Here is a 19,334-nt window from a genome sequence, read left to right as displayed (position 1 = left end):
TCACACACTCAAGGACTGAACGCCAGGCCAATTGTTTTTATATCCACAGATATAGGTGTTTTATTTGTTAGAACCAACAGTTATAGAAATATACTTTTCTTGTTATGAGTTCTCTCCTGTAATTACTTTGCAAAGGAGCAATAAAGTTTGTGCACACAATTAATACAGTATTGACAGTAGGCAACACAATCTTAAAACACACTATAGCATTAAGCTCAATGGGTGTTCCACATGTAAGTACAGTTGATTACTATATAGATTACTTTAGTAGTGCCAGGACTAGATCCTAGATTCAGTCCTGGGGTCTAAGCTGAAACCAGATTCGCAAAAACGTTTTGGTTACTGTAGTGAATTTTCATGAATATAAAGCTGTTTTAAAAGTTCACACTTTGAAACTTTTCAATGGAAATCTGACAATGTTATTCAATGGGAGAAAATTCAGGTAGCAGGTAAAGTACGATTGCGTTACTTTGGTAACCCAGCACTGGTCTCCTAGGGCCAGCACTGGGGTCTTAACTCAAAACAGGTAAGGTAATTGCGTTTCAGTATTTTGGGTGATTTTTAAAGAATATTTCAAGTTTTTAAAAGTAGACACCTAGAAGAAATTTCATAGAAAAGCAGACAATGGGTTCCTATGGAGAAAATACACATTACTAGTAAACCCGGTAAGGATTGCTTTTGCGGTTCAGTACTGGGCTGACAGGTACAGTACTGGCTTCTCCCCTGATCACAGGTGAGTACTTCGGAATTCCGCTGATTTTATATGAATATTTTCAGTTTTCAAAACTCCACACTTCGAAAAGTTTCGAGTCAAAATTGGTCAATGTTATCCAATGGCAGGTGAGTGAGTTACCGGTTTCCAGGTGAGTACTTGGTTGGTGAAGTTATGGTTCTGGGCATAGACTCAGGGGTCCCCCAAGGTCAGGTAAGTACAGTAGGTTCAGCCCCAGCAGTACAGTGCTGGCAGGGTGCAGAGGTAGTTAGGCCCAATGATATCCAATGAGGGAAAGGGGGCCTTCGGTTGATGGCTGCTGGCTAGCAGGCCTCGCGGCTGTGGGAGCTGGGCTCCTGATCACTTGCTCAGGGCAAGGTGGGAAGTAGGATAGGACAAAGGTGGCACTCGGGTGGCTGGGTGCAGGGTGCTTTTGAGCCGTCGGGCGCTCAATGTTATCCAATGGGAAAGGTCAAAAAGGAACAAAGGCTGCAGGCTCGGGGACAGAGACTCTCCAGGGGCGACCAGCACTTCGAGAGGTAAGTTGGGATCTTGGGGCAGAGGTAGGTACCCCAAAGGGAGGCACAGGGGGCTGTAGGGTGCCGGGTGCAGGGGTGTCTTTGGGTGTTGGAAAAGCTTACCCTCAGCTGGTCGCGGTTGGGGTGGCCCCTGGTTCTGAGTCTGCAGGTGTCTGCTGGTTCGTCGAGGAGGGTCTTTGGGCACTGGAGTTCGGGTCCCAGTCGCCGGGGGGATGTCCTCGTGGTCTTTGTTCGGTTGGGCACTGCCCGGGTTCGGAGGGCGCAGAGTGGGCTGGTCCGGAGCTTCCTGGCTGGCACCAGGGGGGTTGTTGCAGCAGAGCATCTGCTGATGGGAGTCCCAATCTTCAAGAGGGTCAAGGCAGGCAGGTCCTCTGGGTGTCCCAAGGTTTCTGTCCGCAGGAGTCGGCGGGTTTTAGGCAGGAGCAGGTTCTAGGATCAACAGGCCGGTAGGGCTGGGGCCAAGTCAGTTGTTGTGCTGTTAGCAGCTGCACGGCGGATCGTCTTCTTCTTGATCTTCTTTTTGGTATCGGAATCTGAGGAAGAAAGGTTCAGGGAGCCCCTAAATACTAAACTTAGGGGCGTTACAGGTAGGGCAAGGACAGGGACCAATGGTTCCCTGTCCTGGGGTGAGTACACCCCTAGTCTGCTCCTCTCCTGTGGGAGGGGGGCAGGAGCCTAGCTGGGATTGGGCAGGGCTCCCCATCTACAAAATGGCCGGAGCCCGGGGTCGTGCTTCACCTCGCCTCCTCCACCTGAGGGGTGGAGTTGGCAAAGGTTGGCACACCCCCCTTCCTGAGGTAGTTTTTACCGCCAGTCTTCCCGCCAGAGTGGGGGGCAGGACTTGTGGGGGCTGGTTGCTGGGTACAGCAAATGATCTGGAGAAGCTCACAGAGGCGGCATGCCTTTGAAGCTTCCCCCTGCCCATCTGGGGGAGAAGACCTAGCAGCTCGCCCAGGATGTGCATTGTTGCAGGCCCAGGAGAGCGGGGGCTCTCCTACTCAGGGGTACAGCAACATGTCTGCTGTGTGGCAGCCTCTGCAGCCACTCAGCCAGACATGGATTGTAGGTTAGGGTTTCAGAGGGCATCTCTAAGAGGCCCTCTGGTGCATTTTACATTAAATCCCACACTGGCATCAGTGCGGGTTTAATGTGCTGAGAAGTTTGATGTCAAACTTGTCAGTCTTCAGTGTAGCCATTATGTTGCTATGGAGTTCGTAAGGCCAACCTCCCAGCACCATATACTCTTAATGGCATCACTGCACTTACAGTGCCCAGGAATGGCCCTGGGTACTGTAGGGGCACAGGTCTCATGCACCTGTGCCCACACCTCTGGCATAGGGCACCCAGCTAGAGGGGTGGCTGAAGTATGCCTGGGCAGTGGGTTCTGTGGGCATGGCACACATGTGTGCCATGTCGACTCTGGTTTTAGTTCTATACTCAGGCACTCAGCCTGCAAAGACAGTGTATGGGTGCCAGGGTACAGGGCCCCTTGGGGGTGGCACAATAAGTGCTTCCAGCCCTCAGGGGTCTTCTCTGGTCACCAGGCCCTGGGTACCAACTACTAGGGGCTGACAGGTGGCCATAGTTGCCAATTGGGTTTTGTTTCAGTACAGTTTTAGGGAAGGAACACAGGCCCTGGGTACCTGGTTGGCAGGAGCCAGGGCACACTCAGTCAAAGCACATCAGCAATTCAGAAAAAAGTGGGGGCATACCAAGGCAAGAAAGATGGCACTTTCTCACAGTGGAGTATTAGTTAGGGTGGTTGTGAGCGCTCACCAAGTAATAATGTCACTATTCTGTATTGGGTCCAGTTAGGTTACTTGACTTTAAACATTAGGTCAATAGACAACAAAAATCTCATCAGGGGAACTGGAGATATGATTTGTAGAATATTTCGAGTTTACTAGCGCCACAAAATGCAAAGCATCAACTGTGGGTATCTAAGTATCAACTTTTGCAATCTTCAGGGGCAGAAAGTACACTCTGACACCGGCCAAGGGTCCAGGACCGTTTGGGCACCACATGATGAACTAGGACTCAATCTCCCCTAAGCCATCAGCAGGGTACAAGGCAAATCCGGTTGGAACTGGTCAGCTGAGCTTTTCTTTGCTGCAGGCTTCTTGAATATTTTGTGTTCCTGGAGCTTAAGAAGAGGATCGCCATCTAGCCCATGGATTCCACTCTTCTGTCCTGGGTTCAAGTGGGAGCTTCTTCTTATAAGTTACAGCCCTTTGGTTCCGCAGGTGTAGTCCTCCTGTTTTCCACAGTTCCAACAGTGTTTTGAGGAAGGTAGTTAGGGGTGCAACTTTTATGCCCAGTACTAGTTTGAGGGTGGTGGTGACTACCTAACCAATAAGATTACACAGTGCTCTGCTCCACCAAAATCCAATATGACAATCATCTTTCCCTGGGGCCAGAGATAGGGGCACGTCTCTAAGTTATGTGCACTATAATAAGCAACTCCCACTCATGGCGGGGCCCTGCAATGGGTAACTGCAGTACAGAGGTCCTCCCACATTGAGTGTAAGAGACCCTTAGGAACTTTTTCAAAGAAACCTTAAGTGTCAATGAGGTCAGTTAGAAGTAATTGGGGTGACCAACTTCGTCAGGGGTCCCAGCAAGGCCCTCAAGAACAGTTATGTTCACAGGAGAAGCGGTCCTTCAACAGTTCCAGGAACTTTAAGTGTTGCAGTGAATTCCTATGTAGTGGTCCTGATGCAAGGGATGAAGGATGCTGAAGATGCTCTAAGGATACTGTGGATGCGATGCAGTGGACAGGGGGTCTTCCTGCAAGGATTCCTCGGTCCACGAAGATGGTGAGGGGGTCCTGGCTATAGGGTTGATGTCCCACGATGTACTCACCAGTCTGTCCAAATTCCAGTCGCTACTGGACTACCATTACCAGTTGTCATGGTCACATGCCAATTCTTCCAGAGTTGATAACTCAACTTCTGAGGGTCCAAGCAACTCTCCAACAGCACTTCAGAAATCAGCAAACTCAGGTGCAACTCTGTGAATCGGGTCTTGGTCCTTGGTGCTGCATGGTGGTGGTAGCAGCTTGAAGACTTTGGGCTACCAACTTGCTCCCAGCCGGCTTTTTCAGCTCGTGTGTCTGTGGTGTGAACAGGAGGCCACTCAACTCCCCCTTGGAGTGCTCTTGGCTAAACTGGGCTCTGCAGATAGCTTCTTCCTGGGCAGTTCTGCTCTTTCCTAGCCACGTGGTGCAGGCCTGGTCAGTGCAGCCTCCCTTTGCTGGTCCCTCGGTGCAGGAGAGCAGTCCTTCTTTGGTCCTTCTTCCAAGTTGGTCGAGATCCGAGGTCTGGGTGCCAGTAGTACCACTATTATCCGCAGGATGCGGTCGATAATCAATGGGCTACCAGGTTCCCTCCCACCTGTTGACCACTTCCTGTGGAGTGTGGCATCGGACTATCCCAGGATTAACCATTCTGCCCACTACCAAGGTGGCAGGACTCCTTTCTTGGTGTTCAGACCTCCATGGCCAAACCCCCGAGGTGTGGCTACCTCAGGGCTAAAAGTCCCTTTGGAAACAGAGTTGGCAACTGGTTTCCCCTCTTTGCTTCACGTGCCAGCCGGTCTACCTCAACAATGGGGCAGCCCACTTTCCTGGTGTTACGCATCTGCCCTTCAAAGGCGGCTTCACCTTTGAAGACTGCCTTTTGGGGCTAACAACCAAGTGGCTTCCTGCAGCAGGGTGGTGACACCTCCCTTCCCTGCAATTCCTCATTGTTCTCCTTCCTGAGAGTTGTTGGCACGTCCTCCACGAGGGCAGAAAGCTGTCTAACATAGCAGGCTCCATGTGTGCCCCGGGAGGGCACGGTAGTTTTAAAGGCAATAAAGTAGCAGCTTTGCTAAGGCTGCAAACTGCAACAAGTTGCATTAATTTCAGCTTGAGATACAAGTCTGGCTTAATGTAATGAGTTATTTGATACCTCGGAGTGCCAACTTTGGTCACACTGTTTAGGAGTTAGTACAGTTGAGGGAGTCAGTGTGTAACCTGTAGTCGCCAATTGGGCAGCCAGGCCTTTCCACAGTAAAAACGGTCCTTAGGCGTTGTCAGGCCTGTCTCATATGTCACACTCTACCTTTAAGCCTCAATACGCCTGCCAGAACGGTGCCTTACACACGTCCATGGGAAAGGGTTGCCATTGATTTCAATGACATAGTTGGGCTACCAGTGCACGACTGCTAAACCAGTCTGCAGTGGCGGACGGTGGGGGGGGGGGTACACTTGTTATACTTGGGGGGGGCCTCCAGGGTAGAAGGTAATTTCCAATTGAGTACTGCCAATTTGACAAACACTTTTGGGTCAGGGCACGGCCACTGAGGTTTGGTTAGCAGGCCTCAGCGCACTCTGAGTCGAAAAACCAGCAGACTCAGTCAAAAAGCCAAGGGGTGACCATACAAAAAGAGGCATTTCCTTACACATCCTAAGTGGGATTGGTATGCCCAGATGCGGGTCCTGTGCACACTGTCACTGGAACCAAGATATTCTCAGCAGATGAGTCCTAATCAGGGTGAAACCAGTCCTAGGTTTCTTTTGTTCTGGTTCAGGGAGGACCTGGCCTGGTAGTTGGGCTTGACTTCCCACTGGAGCAGTGTCAGGACTGATTTGCATTGGCTGGGTCTAAACAGAGACGGCATGGTATGCAAAATAAACTGGGCTGCAGGCCAGAGTAATCAACAGGGGCTAAGAATTCAAGCATTCCGTACATCACTTTTCGTAAACTTTCTATAAGTGCCATTTTCCAAATAGAAATTTAAAATCTGACTTTACCATCACATTGCGTTTTAAATGCCAGTTAAAACGTGAATCATGGGTCTAGCTAGCTCTGAACCGAAGTTATACGTTATCATGTGTTATAACGTAACCCAGCGCTTTTCTATAGGAGAACCGGCCTGGCCACAGTGCAAAACAACTTTGGAGATATTTCACTGCCAGGACATGTAATGCTTACGAACACAAGTCCAACTATTTAAATATCATGCGCCCTGCCCTATGGGCAGGTAGGGCCTACCTTAGGGGTGACTTATAGGTATCAAAAATGGAGGTTTAACCCTGGCAAAGGGTTCATTTCACTAAATCGAAATGAAAGATTTAAAACTGGGATGCTAGGCTGTGGTGGAAGGCCTAGTCATGTTTTCACTTTGTCACTGTAGTGGTGGCACGATCAGTGCTGCAGTGGATAAGTGATATTTACCTTGAAGGCCAGAGTACAAAAAGTACCATATACTCGGGGTGTCTTTGGGGATAGTAGACGCGACTTTGACTTCAATATTGGTTGGTTGAATCCTCGCCTGTAATTCTAGAATCTTCGTTAGCCACGGAAATGAGACAAACCAGACATACAGTATTGAAAAAGGCCTAATGCCTTTGCTCTATTCATGTCCATCTTAAGACCTTGGATGACCTCATCCATGTTTTCCAAACAAGTTGATGAAACCAAAAGGCATGTTGACACTAATATTGCTATAGAAGTCAATGTCAATAGTTTTGTCGATGTCAAAGGTTTTGCTGTCAAAGCTGTCGGCATTTAGAACGGCAGTAAGGAAGACATGCATGGCACCATTGTACACGGTCTATTCATCAGCGGTGTTGTCGACTGTCTCAATGTCAACAAAGTATTCTTTGAGGTTGTCAATGGAGTACTTTCAAGAGGGGTTTTCCTCTTAGTAAATGGTTGGTAACACTTCTGAGTTCACAGAAAGGTTAGAGCAGAGCTTTGCCTGGGGACTCCCTCACATACAACGTGTGGTAGAAATCTGAACTATGGTGGCCTCGAGGAGGAGGAGGAGGAGAGTAGACACTTCCAACTCCCCGGCAGAAGTTCAGGTTGCTTCAAATGAGGTAGATGTATAGTAAACTGTTGTTCTGGCCCATCGTCATTTTAACACTGCTCTTTAAATGTACTGGGCATTTCCAGGCATATGATGGGGAATAATTCAAACATCTGAATATGTGAAAGAGCCAATGTTGGAGAATTAAATGCTAAGTTCATTCATAAAGAGGGTGTCAACTAGGATATCTTCTTCCTCTCCACAACATGCACTTCGACATTGTAGTGACAAATTGTTCTCAGTATTACAGCATGAAACTATGATGGTTGTGCTGATTAAGACTTTATTTTGTGATCCTCAAAGGGAGGGGTTGAACCTGCAGTCCTCCCATGGATTATCCTCTGCCCCTGTGGGTTGATCATATGGGTCCCCACACCCATACAAACTGCTTGGATCTGAGAAGTAGTGAACAGACCTCTCTGGAGACTGATGACTTTTACATGTTAGGTCAGCCAAGCTAAAACCGGTCCCTTTGAAGCCCCACTAAGAACAATATAGAGTTTCTCAGAGCCTTACTATACTAATCACTAACCTTTCTGCAGATCAGATTTGACTCCCCCTCAAACATTAGCTCTCTTGTCAATGGGGACATAAATGGTACCTATTTAATTTCAGGCTGCTTCCATGAAAGGGGTGTCTTAGAAAGACATGCCAGTGAAGAAAGGAAGCTGTACAATGCATGCTGGCATTCCATTACAGGCATCATCATGGTATCATACCAAAGGAGGATGTAAAATAAAGGGGTAGAAGACCACAAGGCCATATAACCTTTGCCAAATTTCTTTAAGTGAACATACCTGGTGATTGGATGGGAGGGCTCCCCCTGCCCTATGCCATGTGACCTCTGGCCGATGCTGACCAGCAACAATGCAATTCAAATCCACTGTTTGCCCCTCAACAACAGACTCGTGAGATAGCTCAATCCTTACAGGTGGAGCAACAGCAGTATCTGGGAGAGCAAAGAGAAGCGGCCATTATAGTAACACCAGTGTACTCATCGGATAAAGAAAAATGTATGAATTTTAAAAATCCTTTTCCTCCCAAAATCCACTTCTTTCTTTCTAACTATATGTGTATACAACTTGCCTCGCAGACTGCTTGTCACATCTCACTCTGTAATCATACATATGTCACTGAAGTCACACTAGCTTCCCTGTGACAGGTTGCATATATTGTAATGACGCGCCAGTCCTCAATACAGAGGGGGTTGCTGTTCACTTGAGGCCAATTGACTCACAGTTCGCAGTCCACACAGACTTTGATTAAATCTCAAACCTTTTACCTACATCACTGGCCACATACAACTTGAATCTCTACAGTTACTATACTATACATTTTCCATCCTTCAAGATAGTCTCCCCCATTTGTCCCGCTCACTGGCATTTCCCACTTCAATGGTGCCACACTCATTCAGACATCACTGGGACTATGGGTTTCTACTGAGCCTCAATTATATCAGAAGCAAACAAATAAATAAGTAGCCTCCACTCCCTTCTCACTCACTTGGCAATAACCCATGTACAGAGTCAGGGGATTTGTGCTTGAGAAGAGGATTTCACTTGACATTTTCTCAAAGAGCTTTTATATTAATACATCAGTAGCAACTACAATGACCTACCACTCACTACCTTGCCTCTCCTACATTGTTTGATGTGGGTTGAGGGACCCTATCTTTTTTTTAAATTTTCAAATTAAGCTACTACTACTCTAATTCTAAATATCCCTTAAAATTATAGTGGGAGGCAGTGGTATAGTGGGGGGGGGTTGCCCTCAATTAATTGTATCCGATATGGCCTCACTTTCTAATTAATTGTGTCATACCCTTGGCATCTTACTGGTTCAAATATCACTGTCTCATACACTTTTAATCATTACCCATTGAACTAGCCTTAGACACTTTGAATCTTACTTGTTTCACATGTCAGAAGTCTCTTACATTGAGATATTCCACATTCTTGCATTTTCTTACTGTAGTGTGGCACAAAAGAAATCAGAAATACGCCTCTCTTACTCACTTTGGGAGGAGCTCCCAATTGAAATGGTGATGGTGGCCTGATGGAAACCAGAGCCACTGCTTGCACGACAAATGTACTCCCCAGAGTCATCAGGAGAGGCATTGAGAATACGCAGACGGGAGCCAGAAACCTTAGAAAAGAAAAAAAGGGAACATGAACTCAACAGATGAACTGGTACCTCCTGACAATTACATCTACTATAAGAACCAGTCTGTATTGAATTATACAAAAGGATTCAGTTATCAATCAGGCACTTCATGTAAACGCTAGAAGAATCTCTGACTGCAGGAAGGAAATGAGTCTCTCAACATAGGGCACAAATCGGTATCCAAAATGTGTATTCTTAGAAAAAGAATTCCAAGCAAAGATGAAAATACATAAGAGAACATTTGCTTTCTGGTATCTGGTCTTTAGGTATCTTTTCAAGATTGACACACGGCCACATACTTGACATTTTATATATTTATTTCTTCTGCAAGAATTGAGACTTTCAACAACATTCTCTTGGCTAGTTTCTGAAGATCTGCATCTTCACAGTTTACTTCTGGGGTGCGGTTGGTACTCCCAGACGTTGCTCTCAGATGATGATTCCAGCAGCAACCCTACTATGTCTTCATTCACTTCAGCACCCACCTTCCCATCTCCAATATGGGTTTATTCCTCTGCCAGAGACCTAGCATTTTCTGCAAGCAACTTCTGAAAATGTGCCTTAGTGGGTCTAGGCCCCATGATGAGTTCTGTAATTAAGTCAGTCGAACTTAAGTTTCCTATAGGGCCCCAGGTTGAGCTCCTGGGAAAGACCAGCTACTCAGTCATGGTTTTAAAGTAATTGGTACCTTTAAGAATTACAAAAAATCCTAAATAAACTTTCTAAAAGACCTAACTAAGTAAAACACTTTTACATTCTAAACAATTTAATTGTGGGACTTAACACAAGGGCCTAACAGCTAGGTTAAAACAATATAGTTGAATCACTTACTAACCATGTGGTACAGCAGATGTCAAGTCTTCTATTTCACTGCTGCACCACCATTGTAGGAAGCTCACTCTTTATATAGAGTAACAAAAAGAGGTGTAGTGTGCAAAAAGTCCAGGTATTCCCTTATAAGTGGACAGGGGCTTGCTCTAGCAATACCAAGGTGCTCTTCTAGGGGGTGGCATGGTCGAACAGCCTTAGGTTTTTCTGAGAGGAGTGTTAGACATCTGTTTTCAGTGAAGCCATAATGTAGCTGGGGAACGCGTTTTCACCAGAGTCCAGTAGATGTACTTAAAATGGCTTCCCTGACCACTTACAGTGAAACAACCAGCACAGGGGCATATCTGCTCATGCAGGTATGTCCACACGGTAGGGTTGCCTCACCTATGCAGCATACAGTGTCTGTAGGCATGGCACACAGGGGTGCCTGCCAAGTCGTGTTTTTAGCAGTGGCGGTTGGTGACTCACACAAATGGCAGGACAAGCAAAGTGAGGAGCAGTTACCAATGGTGCATTAAACCTGTCTCACTGCAGAGTATGTCTGTGACGGAGTTAAAACCCGGAGCTGGCCACCAGATGACGAATACCCACCCTCTATGTTTGCCAGTAACTTATACAGCGCTTATGCACCACATAGAGAACGAGTGAGCTGTAAAAAGGACCCATGTATCCTAACAACAAGTAAGGATCCACAGTGAAGAGTAAATAGCATGTGCTCCTCGCACAAAATTCCTCCGGGCCAACTGGCAGCAAGGGGCCCCACCAAGCCACCTGTGATCACCCTCATAGTCCTTCAGGGCAGCTAGAAAGTAAAGGGAAACCACGGTGCAGGCTGAGCAGCCTTCCAGAACAGTGTGTCAACCCGGAGCCGGCTCAGTGCAGATCGCGGCAACCTCACTAGTAGACGGGGACCAGGAGGCTCCAGCCCTTCAGCAACACCCATTGCCCCCCACCCGCTAAAGTTATCAAGTACGGGTGCACCGGTTCACAAGGAATCAGTCCCCATGAATCCCTAAGACATTCGGGTGGGATGGTGGTAGGGGTGAAAAAGGCGGGAGGCACTGGCCAGTAGTCTTTACACTATTAACTGTCCCACAGAGCTGACACAGCTGAAGGAGAAAGGGGCCCAGAGTCACAGGTCTTCCAGCACTACCAGTCCCCCGGATCCGGCACAACCCCGAGCACGTCCTCCGCTCTAGCACACATTAGTCCCAGGAAGCTATGGGCCAACAGCTAGCCCCCGCTACAGGCAATAAGGCAAGTAGCGCCGAATCAGTGGCAATCACTCCCCAGGACGCCAAGGCAGGTGGGGAATGGCAAAATGTAGAGGCACTGGCTGGCAGATCACGTGCTACTGCACATTCCCCAGGGCTAGCAGAATACCTTCCACGACCGTCAAAGCAGCACAAGGAGTGAGGAGAGGGCTCAGAGGCTTCAGTGATCTCCCCGCCAGTAATCCCAGCTCCAGATGCAGACGTGACCTGCAGAGCAGCCCCAATGCTCCAAGGGAACAAGTAAAAAGTAGTGGCTCATATTTACATTTTGACACCTCCAAAATGTACTCCTGCTCCACCAGGCCCTTCGCCCGCTTCTTGTCGTAACTCTGTTCCAACAAACACTGATGCTAACAGCCGAAAGTGCTGCCAGTTCCATTTCCACCAGCAACCCGGGCACCAACAAATTAATTGTCATGTCACTGAACTTGCTGCTTTCAAAACAACCAATCCGTATCTTGCTCTCACGCTGTTTTACTTATAAACAGAATGAGAACAAAGCAGTGATCCGTGTGAGCAGGGGAACTCAGGGCTCCAAAGGAGACTAAGGCAGCTAAGCTGCCTTTCCCTCTGGCTCCTTAGTGCAGTTCAGAAGCCTAAAGTACACATCTGGCTGGCCACAGTAACAGACCTGTCCAAACGGACATGCACACCAGGCTTTAGCTGCTAATTGCCAATCAGCAGTATTCGGCACGCCCTTCTCTACCCAGACACTAGTAGACAGGCATGTAAAACATGCCGCTGCAATAGTATAGAATATGCCAGTTTGATTTCGCACAAATGTCAATACGTGTGGGGCAACAGGGGTGGCGGGTCCATACCCCCATACTCAAATGAAGAAACCTCGACTGGTTTTCACGTTTGTCGTGTACCAAGACATGCAGCCTGAATTGGCAGTCAGTGTGTGTTTGGTGCGAGGTCCCTTAGGGTGGCATAATACATGCTGTAGCCCTTAGGGACCCTTTTTATCATCCTTGCACTAGGCTGGCTCTGTATATAGTACACCAAAGAAAGGTATAGTGTGCATAGAGTCTAGTGAGACCCCAAAGGTATGGCAGAGGTTAAAGTAGGTAATACCTTACTCTCAATTTAGTGGTAGCTGGGCTGAGCAGTTAGGCTTATCAGAGGATAGTGTGAATGCATTTGGTGTACATAAGGTTACAAGGCAGGAACACACACTCAATGACTGACTCCAGACTGATGTTTGTACAAAAATATTACTTTAGTTACTTTTATTTCTTGAATCCAAGTTGAACTCAGTTACAAGTAAGTAGACTTTTATACAATACTTTCAAATTACTGGCAAGAGGTTTGTAGAGCATCAAACAATACTTTACATATGCATGAAATGTTTCTCAGTAAAGAGAAAGATACTTTGTATCTAGAATCACCACTTCGTATAATACAGTGAGAGACCAATGCAATCCTATGAGAGGAAAGACAAGTGGGTAACTTACAGGTAGGTAAACGGTTTTGAGATTCAGTCTCCAGGGGGTTGGTCAAGATTGGGCCAGGATCAGACCAAGGTAGTTACTGCAACACCAGCGGCACTGGGGCGGCTGGGTGCAGAGGTCACTGGGCACAATGTTATCCTATGGAGGCACCTCGAAGAGGCACCAGTTACAGTTAAGTACCTGAGGTTCAGGGTCACAGGCTATGGGGGTTAAGATCAGCAATGTAGGGGCCACCAAAGAGCACCGAGATTGCACCACCACTGCACAGGGGGCAGCTGGGTGCAGAGTGTAAAGGAGGCGTCTGGTGCCCTGTTGAAACCAATAGAGATCCTCAGTTTGGGGAAAACAACTTCAGGCTCGGTTCCGAAGGCTGACTGAAGGAATCCTATGACTGGAGAGGTAAGTTGGATAGTGGGGGGATGCCGGGACTCCATCGGGTAGGCACTCCTAGGTAGTGGGTGCAGGGGTATCCTTAGGCATCAGGTTTTTCTCACCAGATCCAGTTGAGGTCAGGAGGCCCCTTCAGTTTAGGCTGCAGGCATCGAGGGGGAAGTCAGGAAAGGTCGTCCAATGCTGGATCTCTGGTCAGGATCACAGGGGAGACTTCACTGGGTCAGTGTGCCACCTGGACTCTGGCCATGTGTGTCTGGTGCACAGTGGTGCATGTGCAGTAGATCTGCCTGGATCCGGAGTCCTTTAGTTTATTTCTTGATGGACAAATCCAGTTCCACAGGAGATAAAAGTCTTTGTTGAAGATAACGCAGGTCCCCGGGGTTCTTGGAGGTGGCTGGCTGCGGGGCACAATGATTCAGAAAAGGGGGTGGTGATGAACAGAGTGTCTGAATTAAGCAGACCACTCTTACCCAGTCCAAAGATCAGGGTTTGATCCATCACCGTTATTTAGCTCACTGCCCCATCCCAGCTCAGAACCTGGCTATATGCAAATTAGTCTGTCCCTGGCCCAGTGCATCATGGGAACAGGGCAGACCAAACTACCAAGCCAATTCTTCACCAGAAAGGAGACAAGCTTCCGGGGACCGGTTTCTGCCATTTCAGGCGTTGTCGGCCCGGCTTGCTTGAATCCTGATGGAGCAGTGAGCAAGGGACTCATGTCTGAGTATACCCTTCCACGCTTATGGTGGACAAAATGATTCAGAAAAGGGGGTGGTGATGAACAGAGTGTCTGAATTAAGCAGACCACTCTTACCCAGTCCAAAGATCAGGGTTTGATCCATCACCGTTATTTAGCTCACTGCCCCATCCCAGCTCAGAACCTGCTGCGGGCACGCCTGTTTCTTGGAGCAGGGTTGCTGAAGGAGACGAGACAGGCCTGTAGGGCCGGGGCCAAGTCAGTCGTCTTCTGCACTACTGCACGGCTCTTCTGTCCTCCTTCGTAGATCATTGAATCTGAGGAACAAGGAGAAACCTTACATTTTAAATGTGAGGGTGTTAGTAAGGTTGGGGGGCAGTAGCCAATGGTTACTGTTCCCTACGGTGACTACACCCTTTGGGTGCCCCCTCCTGTTGGGGAGAGGGGCACATCCCTGTTCCTATTGGGCCTAACTCTCCAATTAATGATGGAGAATTTTTAAGAGAGGGGTTCACCTTCGCTCCTGGCGAACCTGGCCAGGCTAAGGTGGACACTCCTACGCTGCTTACTAATTTTCCTGTCTGTCCTGCGACAAAAGTGGGGCTTGGACAGGGGCCGGGCATCTTCACTGGTTGGAGCTGCCTAAATCAGCACATCACAAGGGGAGAGCCTTTGAGGCTTACCACCAAGTGTTGCTATTCATGAGAGGGGGAGGTATGAAGCACTTCCACCCAGGGCAGGCTCCGTTTCTGACCTCCGAGAGCACAAAGGCTCTCACCCCATGCGGCCAGAAACCGGTCTGATGGTGGCTGGCTGGCAGGGACCAGTCAGCCAATACACTAGAAGTTGGTCGTTTTTCAGGGGTCATCTCTATGATGCCCTCGGAGTGCATTTTCTAATAAACCCAACACTGGCATCAGTGTGGATTTATTATGCTGAGAAGTTTAGTACCAAACTTCTCAGTCGTGAGTAAAGCCATCATGAAGCTGTGGAGTACGTGTTTACAAGTCCCAGCCCATGTACTCAAAATGGCTTCACTGCACTTACGTCTGTGGATAGCACAGAAACTGTGGGAGCATATTGCTTATGCAGCCATGACATCACCTGTGGTATGGTGCACCCTGACTTAGGGCTGTGAGGCCTGCTAGAGGGGTGACTTATCCATGCCACAGACAGTGGTGGTGGGCATGGCACACATGCTGACTCTTCAGTTTGGTCTACTCCAAAACATGCAGCGTGCAATGGCAGTGTGCAGGTGGTAAGGTGAGGGGTCTTTGAGGGTGGCATAATACATGCTGCAGCCCTCAGAGGCCCACTCTGGTCAAAAGGCTCTTGGTACCAGGGGTACCTTTTGCTAGGGACTTACAGGTGTGCCAATTGGGAAAACAAAGGTACAGTTTTGGGAAAGAACACAGGCCCTGGGAACCTGATTGGCAGGGACCCAGGGCACAATCAGTCAAGCTAGCATCAGTTATCAGGAAAAATGTTAGGGGGTAACCATTCAAAAAGGGGCACTTTCCTACAACCAGGGGTACCACTTACTAAGGACTCACAGGGGGGGAAGACTTTGATGGTCCTGGCCTCTAAGGCCTGGAATGCAATGCTCAAAGATCTTAGACTCCTGTAACAAGAGAAAGTCTTCAGGAAACACTTAAAGACCTGGATTTTCAACCTTCCAGATGTAATGGCTGCCATCTAGCTCCCACTATTGTATTGTACACTTTTTCAGCGCCAGGATGCCCCTTTTGGAGGACAGTAGCGCTTTATAAGTACCGCATACAAATACAAATGCTAAAAGGTATTGCCAATTGGGATACAATTGCACAGTTTTGGGAAAGAGATCTAGCACTGGGGACATGGTTAGCAGGAACCTAGTGAACTTCCAGTCAAAATCACATTTAATATCAGGCAAAAAGTGGGGGGTGACCATGTCAACAAGCATTTGCAATGCAATAGGTCTTGCATTTACGCGAGTTTGAGCTATTGGCATTGTAAATGACAATGCATTTTATTTAGGTTTTAAAAAATAAAGCGTTAATAAAAGGCATTTTCATTTACAATGTTAATAGCTCACAGTGGAGTAGTGTGGCTCACTGGTTAGAGGCGGCAGGCCTGAGAGCAGAAGTCAGCCTGGGACCAGGGTTCAATTCCCGACGCGGCAGGGTCGTGGACCTTGGTCAGCGGACTCGATAATTCTCGCTTCGGTGCTTACTCTAATCAGGGGTTCCACTCGGCAACTCTGGGCATTAGCTTGCCTAATCTCCACAACGGCCCCACCAATTCCGGGGATGCCTGGCTCCACCTTGGGGACTCCCAGCAAGGGACCATCCCACAGGGAAAGCCAGAACGGGTTCCCCAGAGTTATACAGCGCCGGGACGCCCCGTTGCTGGGGCAGCTGTGCGCTTTACAAGTATACTACCTTTACAAGTATACTACATTTATTGCATTGCAAATGCTTGCTGTATGAGGGTCTTTTTCTTTGTATCATATTGTGTTATTTTATGTCAGCCTGTTGGTCCCCACTGATGTGCAGATAGGAGCGAACTTTTGCATGTTTGTTTCTATTTGTCTAATTATGTCCCTGGGCTGTATATCAGTTTTGAAAGTGCCTGCTCCTCCGTGTCTGCACGTCTGGCGCGTCCTGGCTGGTATTTTTTCCCTCTGTTCCTCTGTGCCTGTGAGAATACATAAAGCCCTGCTGTCTCTGCTCTGTGCTCCGTGCCTGCTGCTTGATGTTGCACATTTTACCGGTAGCGGGCTTTACTGTGCATGAAGGTGAACCAGAGCCCGGGGCCCCCTCAATGCCCCTCGAGGCTTTGGGTTGGTGTTTATATGCCTTGCTTTTGGCCAGCTGCCAGGCTGGCGGCGTCACTGCCACCTTCGCACGTGGCATCGGTGCCAAGGTAACCTTTCCACTCACAATCGCAGACATGCCTGCCAAGTGAAACACCTCCATGCCCTGGAGGGGCTGCCACCATGACAGGGCAAGCAGCAGGGACTCTAAGGGGGCGGGCAGGCTAGAGGGCAGCTCCCAGTCCGATGCCAAGGCCTTGCTCGCGGATAGCCTTTGCACTTCATCTGACAGGACTTTCCCTGCCCTTCTCGCGCCATCTGCCTGCTTTGGCAAAGGAGCAGAGAGCATCAGCTGCCGGTAGGAGGCCTGCCAAGCCCGGCTCGCGCTGCCAGCCACTGGAGAGAGTATTCATCTTCCCACAATGAATTGCTAATTTCCCGCATTAAACGTTAACGTGAATGTCCAGCTTTTCATGGAACACTTAAAGTCGGAGGTGCTAGCCTGTTTATAAATGTTCTCTGTTTCTGTAGCTAAGGGAACCGAGGCCTAGTGATAAGAGTGGCCGTTCGAGCCCTTGAAATAACCAGTGGCTTTACTAATACTGGTTAGCCATTAATCTAATTCGTTTTTACATCTTTAAGCATAAAATTAACTGCTATGGCAAACCTGGAAAAAAAACACCGCCGCAGCCCGGCTTGAACAGGAAGCCAGGCAACCTGTGTTGGGACGGGGCCGCAAAAATACAGGAAGCAGACGGGAGCCTACCCCGCGGTCTTGTCCCCGTTAGCCGGAAGATTTGCGTGTCAGCTAGCGGGGCTCCCCTGCTCGTGGAGAGCCCCGCCTGCTGCGGAGAATGACCCGCTGGCTGCCGAGGGAGAGAGGGACACGCGAAAAGAACCCGGTGAGTGGGGTGTGAGGGGGTGGATGTGTGCGCGCATTTGTGTGTGCACGTGTCTGTGTGTCTGTGTGTGCGCGTGTGTGTATGTGTGAGTGTATGTGTGAGTGTGAGTGTGTGTGTGTGTGTATGCGTGTGTGCGCGCGTGTGTGTGCATGCGTGTGTATGTATGTGTGCGTGTGTAAAAAGAGCCCGATGACTGGTGGGGGGGGGGGAGGGGATGTGTGTGCGAGTGTCTGTGTGTGTGCTGTACGAGCTAGGGGAGACAGGAGATGATGAACGCGCGCGCGACCTGATCCGATTACGGCAGGCGGCACATGCACATCTCTTGTCTCCTTTAGCTCCTTGTAAGTAGAGCCGACCACAATAGGGCTCGCAGCGACATCGCTTCGCAATCGTCGCAGGTGCGAGACCTAAAAAGGGGCACTTTACTACACACACCCCTCCCCCAAATAAAAAGCAAATGAGATCAACCGTTCCCAAGACTGTCTTTATCGTCCAAGTTGAAAAACCTGGAAAGGCCATCTGCAATGGCATGGTCTGTCCCAGGTATGTGCTCTACTGTAAAGTTCATTCCCTGTAGGGAGATGGACCACCTCAACAGTTTAGGTTTTTCACCTTTCATTTGCATTAGCCATCTGAGAGGCCTGTGGTCAGTTTGAACAAGGAAGTGAGAGCCAAACAAGAATGGCCTCAACTTCTTAAGGGACCAAATCACAGCAAAACAGTCCCTCTCAATGGCACTCCAATGCTACTTTCTGGGGAGTAACCTCCTGCTAATGAAAGCAACAGGTTGGTCATGGCCATCATCATTGGGTTGCGGTAGGACTGCTCCTATCCCATGTTCAGAGGCATCTGTCTGCACTATGAACTGCTTAGAATAATCTGGAACTTTTAGAATAGGTGCTGAGCACATTGCTTCCTTCAGAGTGTCAAAAGCCTCTGGACATCTCACTGTCCAGTTTACTTTCTTTGGCATTGTCTTGGGGATCATTTCAGTGAGGAGGGGCCATAACAGACACATACCCCTTCACAAATCTCCTGTAATACCCAGGCAAGCCAAGGAATGCCCTGACTTTAATCTGAGTGGTTGGACATACCCAATCCACAATTGTCTGGATCTTGGATTGTAAGGGTTGAACTTGGCCTCCACCTACTAGGTGGCCCAAGTATACAACAGAGCCCGGCCCTATCTAGCACTTGCTTGCCTTGATTATGGGGCCTGCACTCTGAGAGCCTCCAGGACCTTTCCAAGGTGGATCAGGTGTTCCTGCCTAGTGAAGCTATAGACAGCAATATTGTCACGATATGCTGCACTAAAAGACTACAATCCAGCAAGTACTTCGTTCACCAACCTTAGGAAGGTGACAGGGTCATTCTTTACTCCAAATTACATTACAGTAAATTGGTAATGTCCATGGGGGATGAGAATGCAGATTTTACTTTTACTCCAGGGGTCAGACCAATCTGCCAGTACCCTGATTTCAAATCAAAGGTACTGAGGAATTTTGGCTGACCCTAGCCTGTCAATGAGTTCATCTGCCCTTTGGATAAGATGTGCATCAGTCTTAGAAACAGCACTGAAACCTCGACAGTCCACACAAAACCTCAGATCTGTTTTTCCACCCTCGATGTGAGGTTTGGGGACTAATATCACTGGGCTGGCTCAGGGACTTTCAGAGGACTCAAGCACCCCTAACTCCTACATCTGGCTGACTTCAGCTTGGA

At 48.5% G+C, this 19,334-nt stretch overlaps 1 protein-coding gene across 2 annotated transcripts in view; it reads right to left on the bottom strand.

The window, feature by feature from the left end:
• The window catches only part of HSPG2 (heparan sulfate proteoglycan 2), a 948,088-nt gene that overhangs the window by 231,532 nt on the left and 697,222 nt on the right, over positions 1–19,334 (bottom strand). For both annotated transcript variants that reach the window (XM_078642606.1, XM_078642605.1), the window contains 2 exons: positions 9,123–9,252; positions 7,905–8,056 (listed from right to left, as the gene is read on the bottom strand). In XM_078642606.1, the coding sequence (XP_078498732.1) occupies positions 7,905–8,056; positions 9,123–9,252 (282 nt within the window). The remainder of the gene's footprint in view (positions 1–7,904; positions 8,057–9,122; positions 9,253–19,334) is intronic.

This window comes from Lissotriton helveticus, chromosome 5_1, assembly GCF_964261635.1.
Source record: "Lissotriton helveticus chromosome 5_1, aLisHel1.1, whole genome shotgun sequence".
NCBI lineage: Eukaryota > Metazoa > Chordata > Amphibia > Caudata > Salamandridae > Lissotriton > Lissotriton helveticus.
This window is presented reverse-complemented; position numbering and strand designations above follow the sequence as displayed.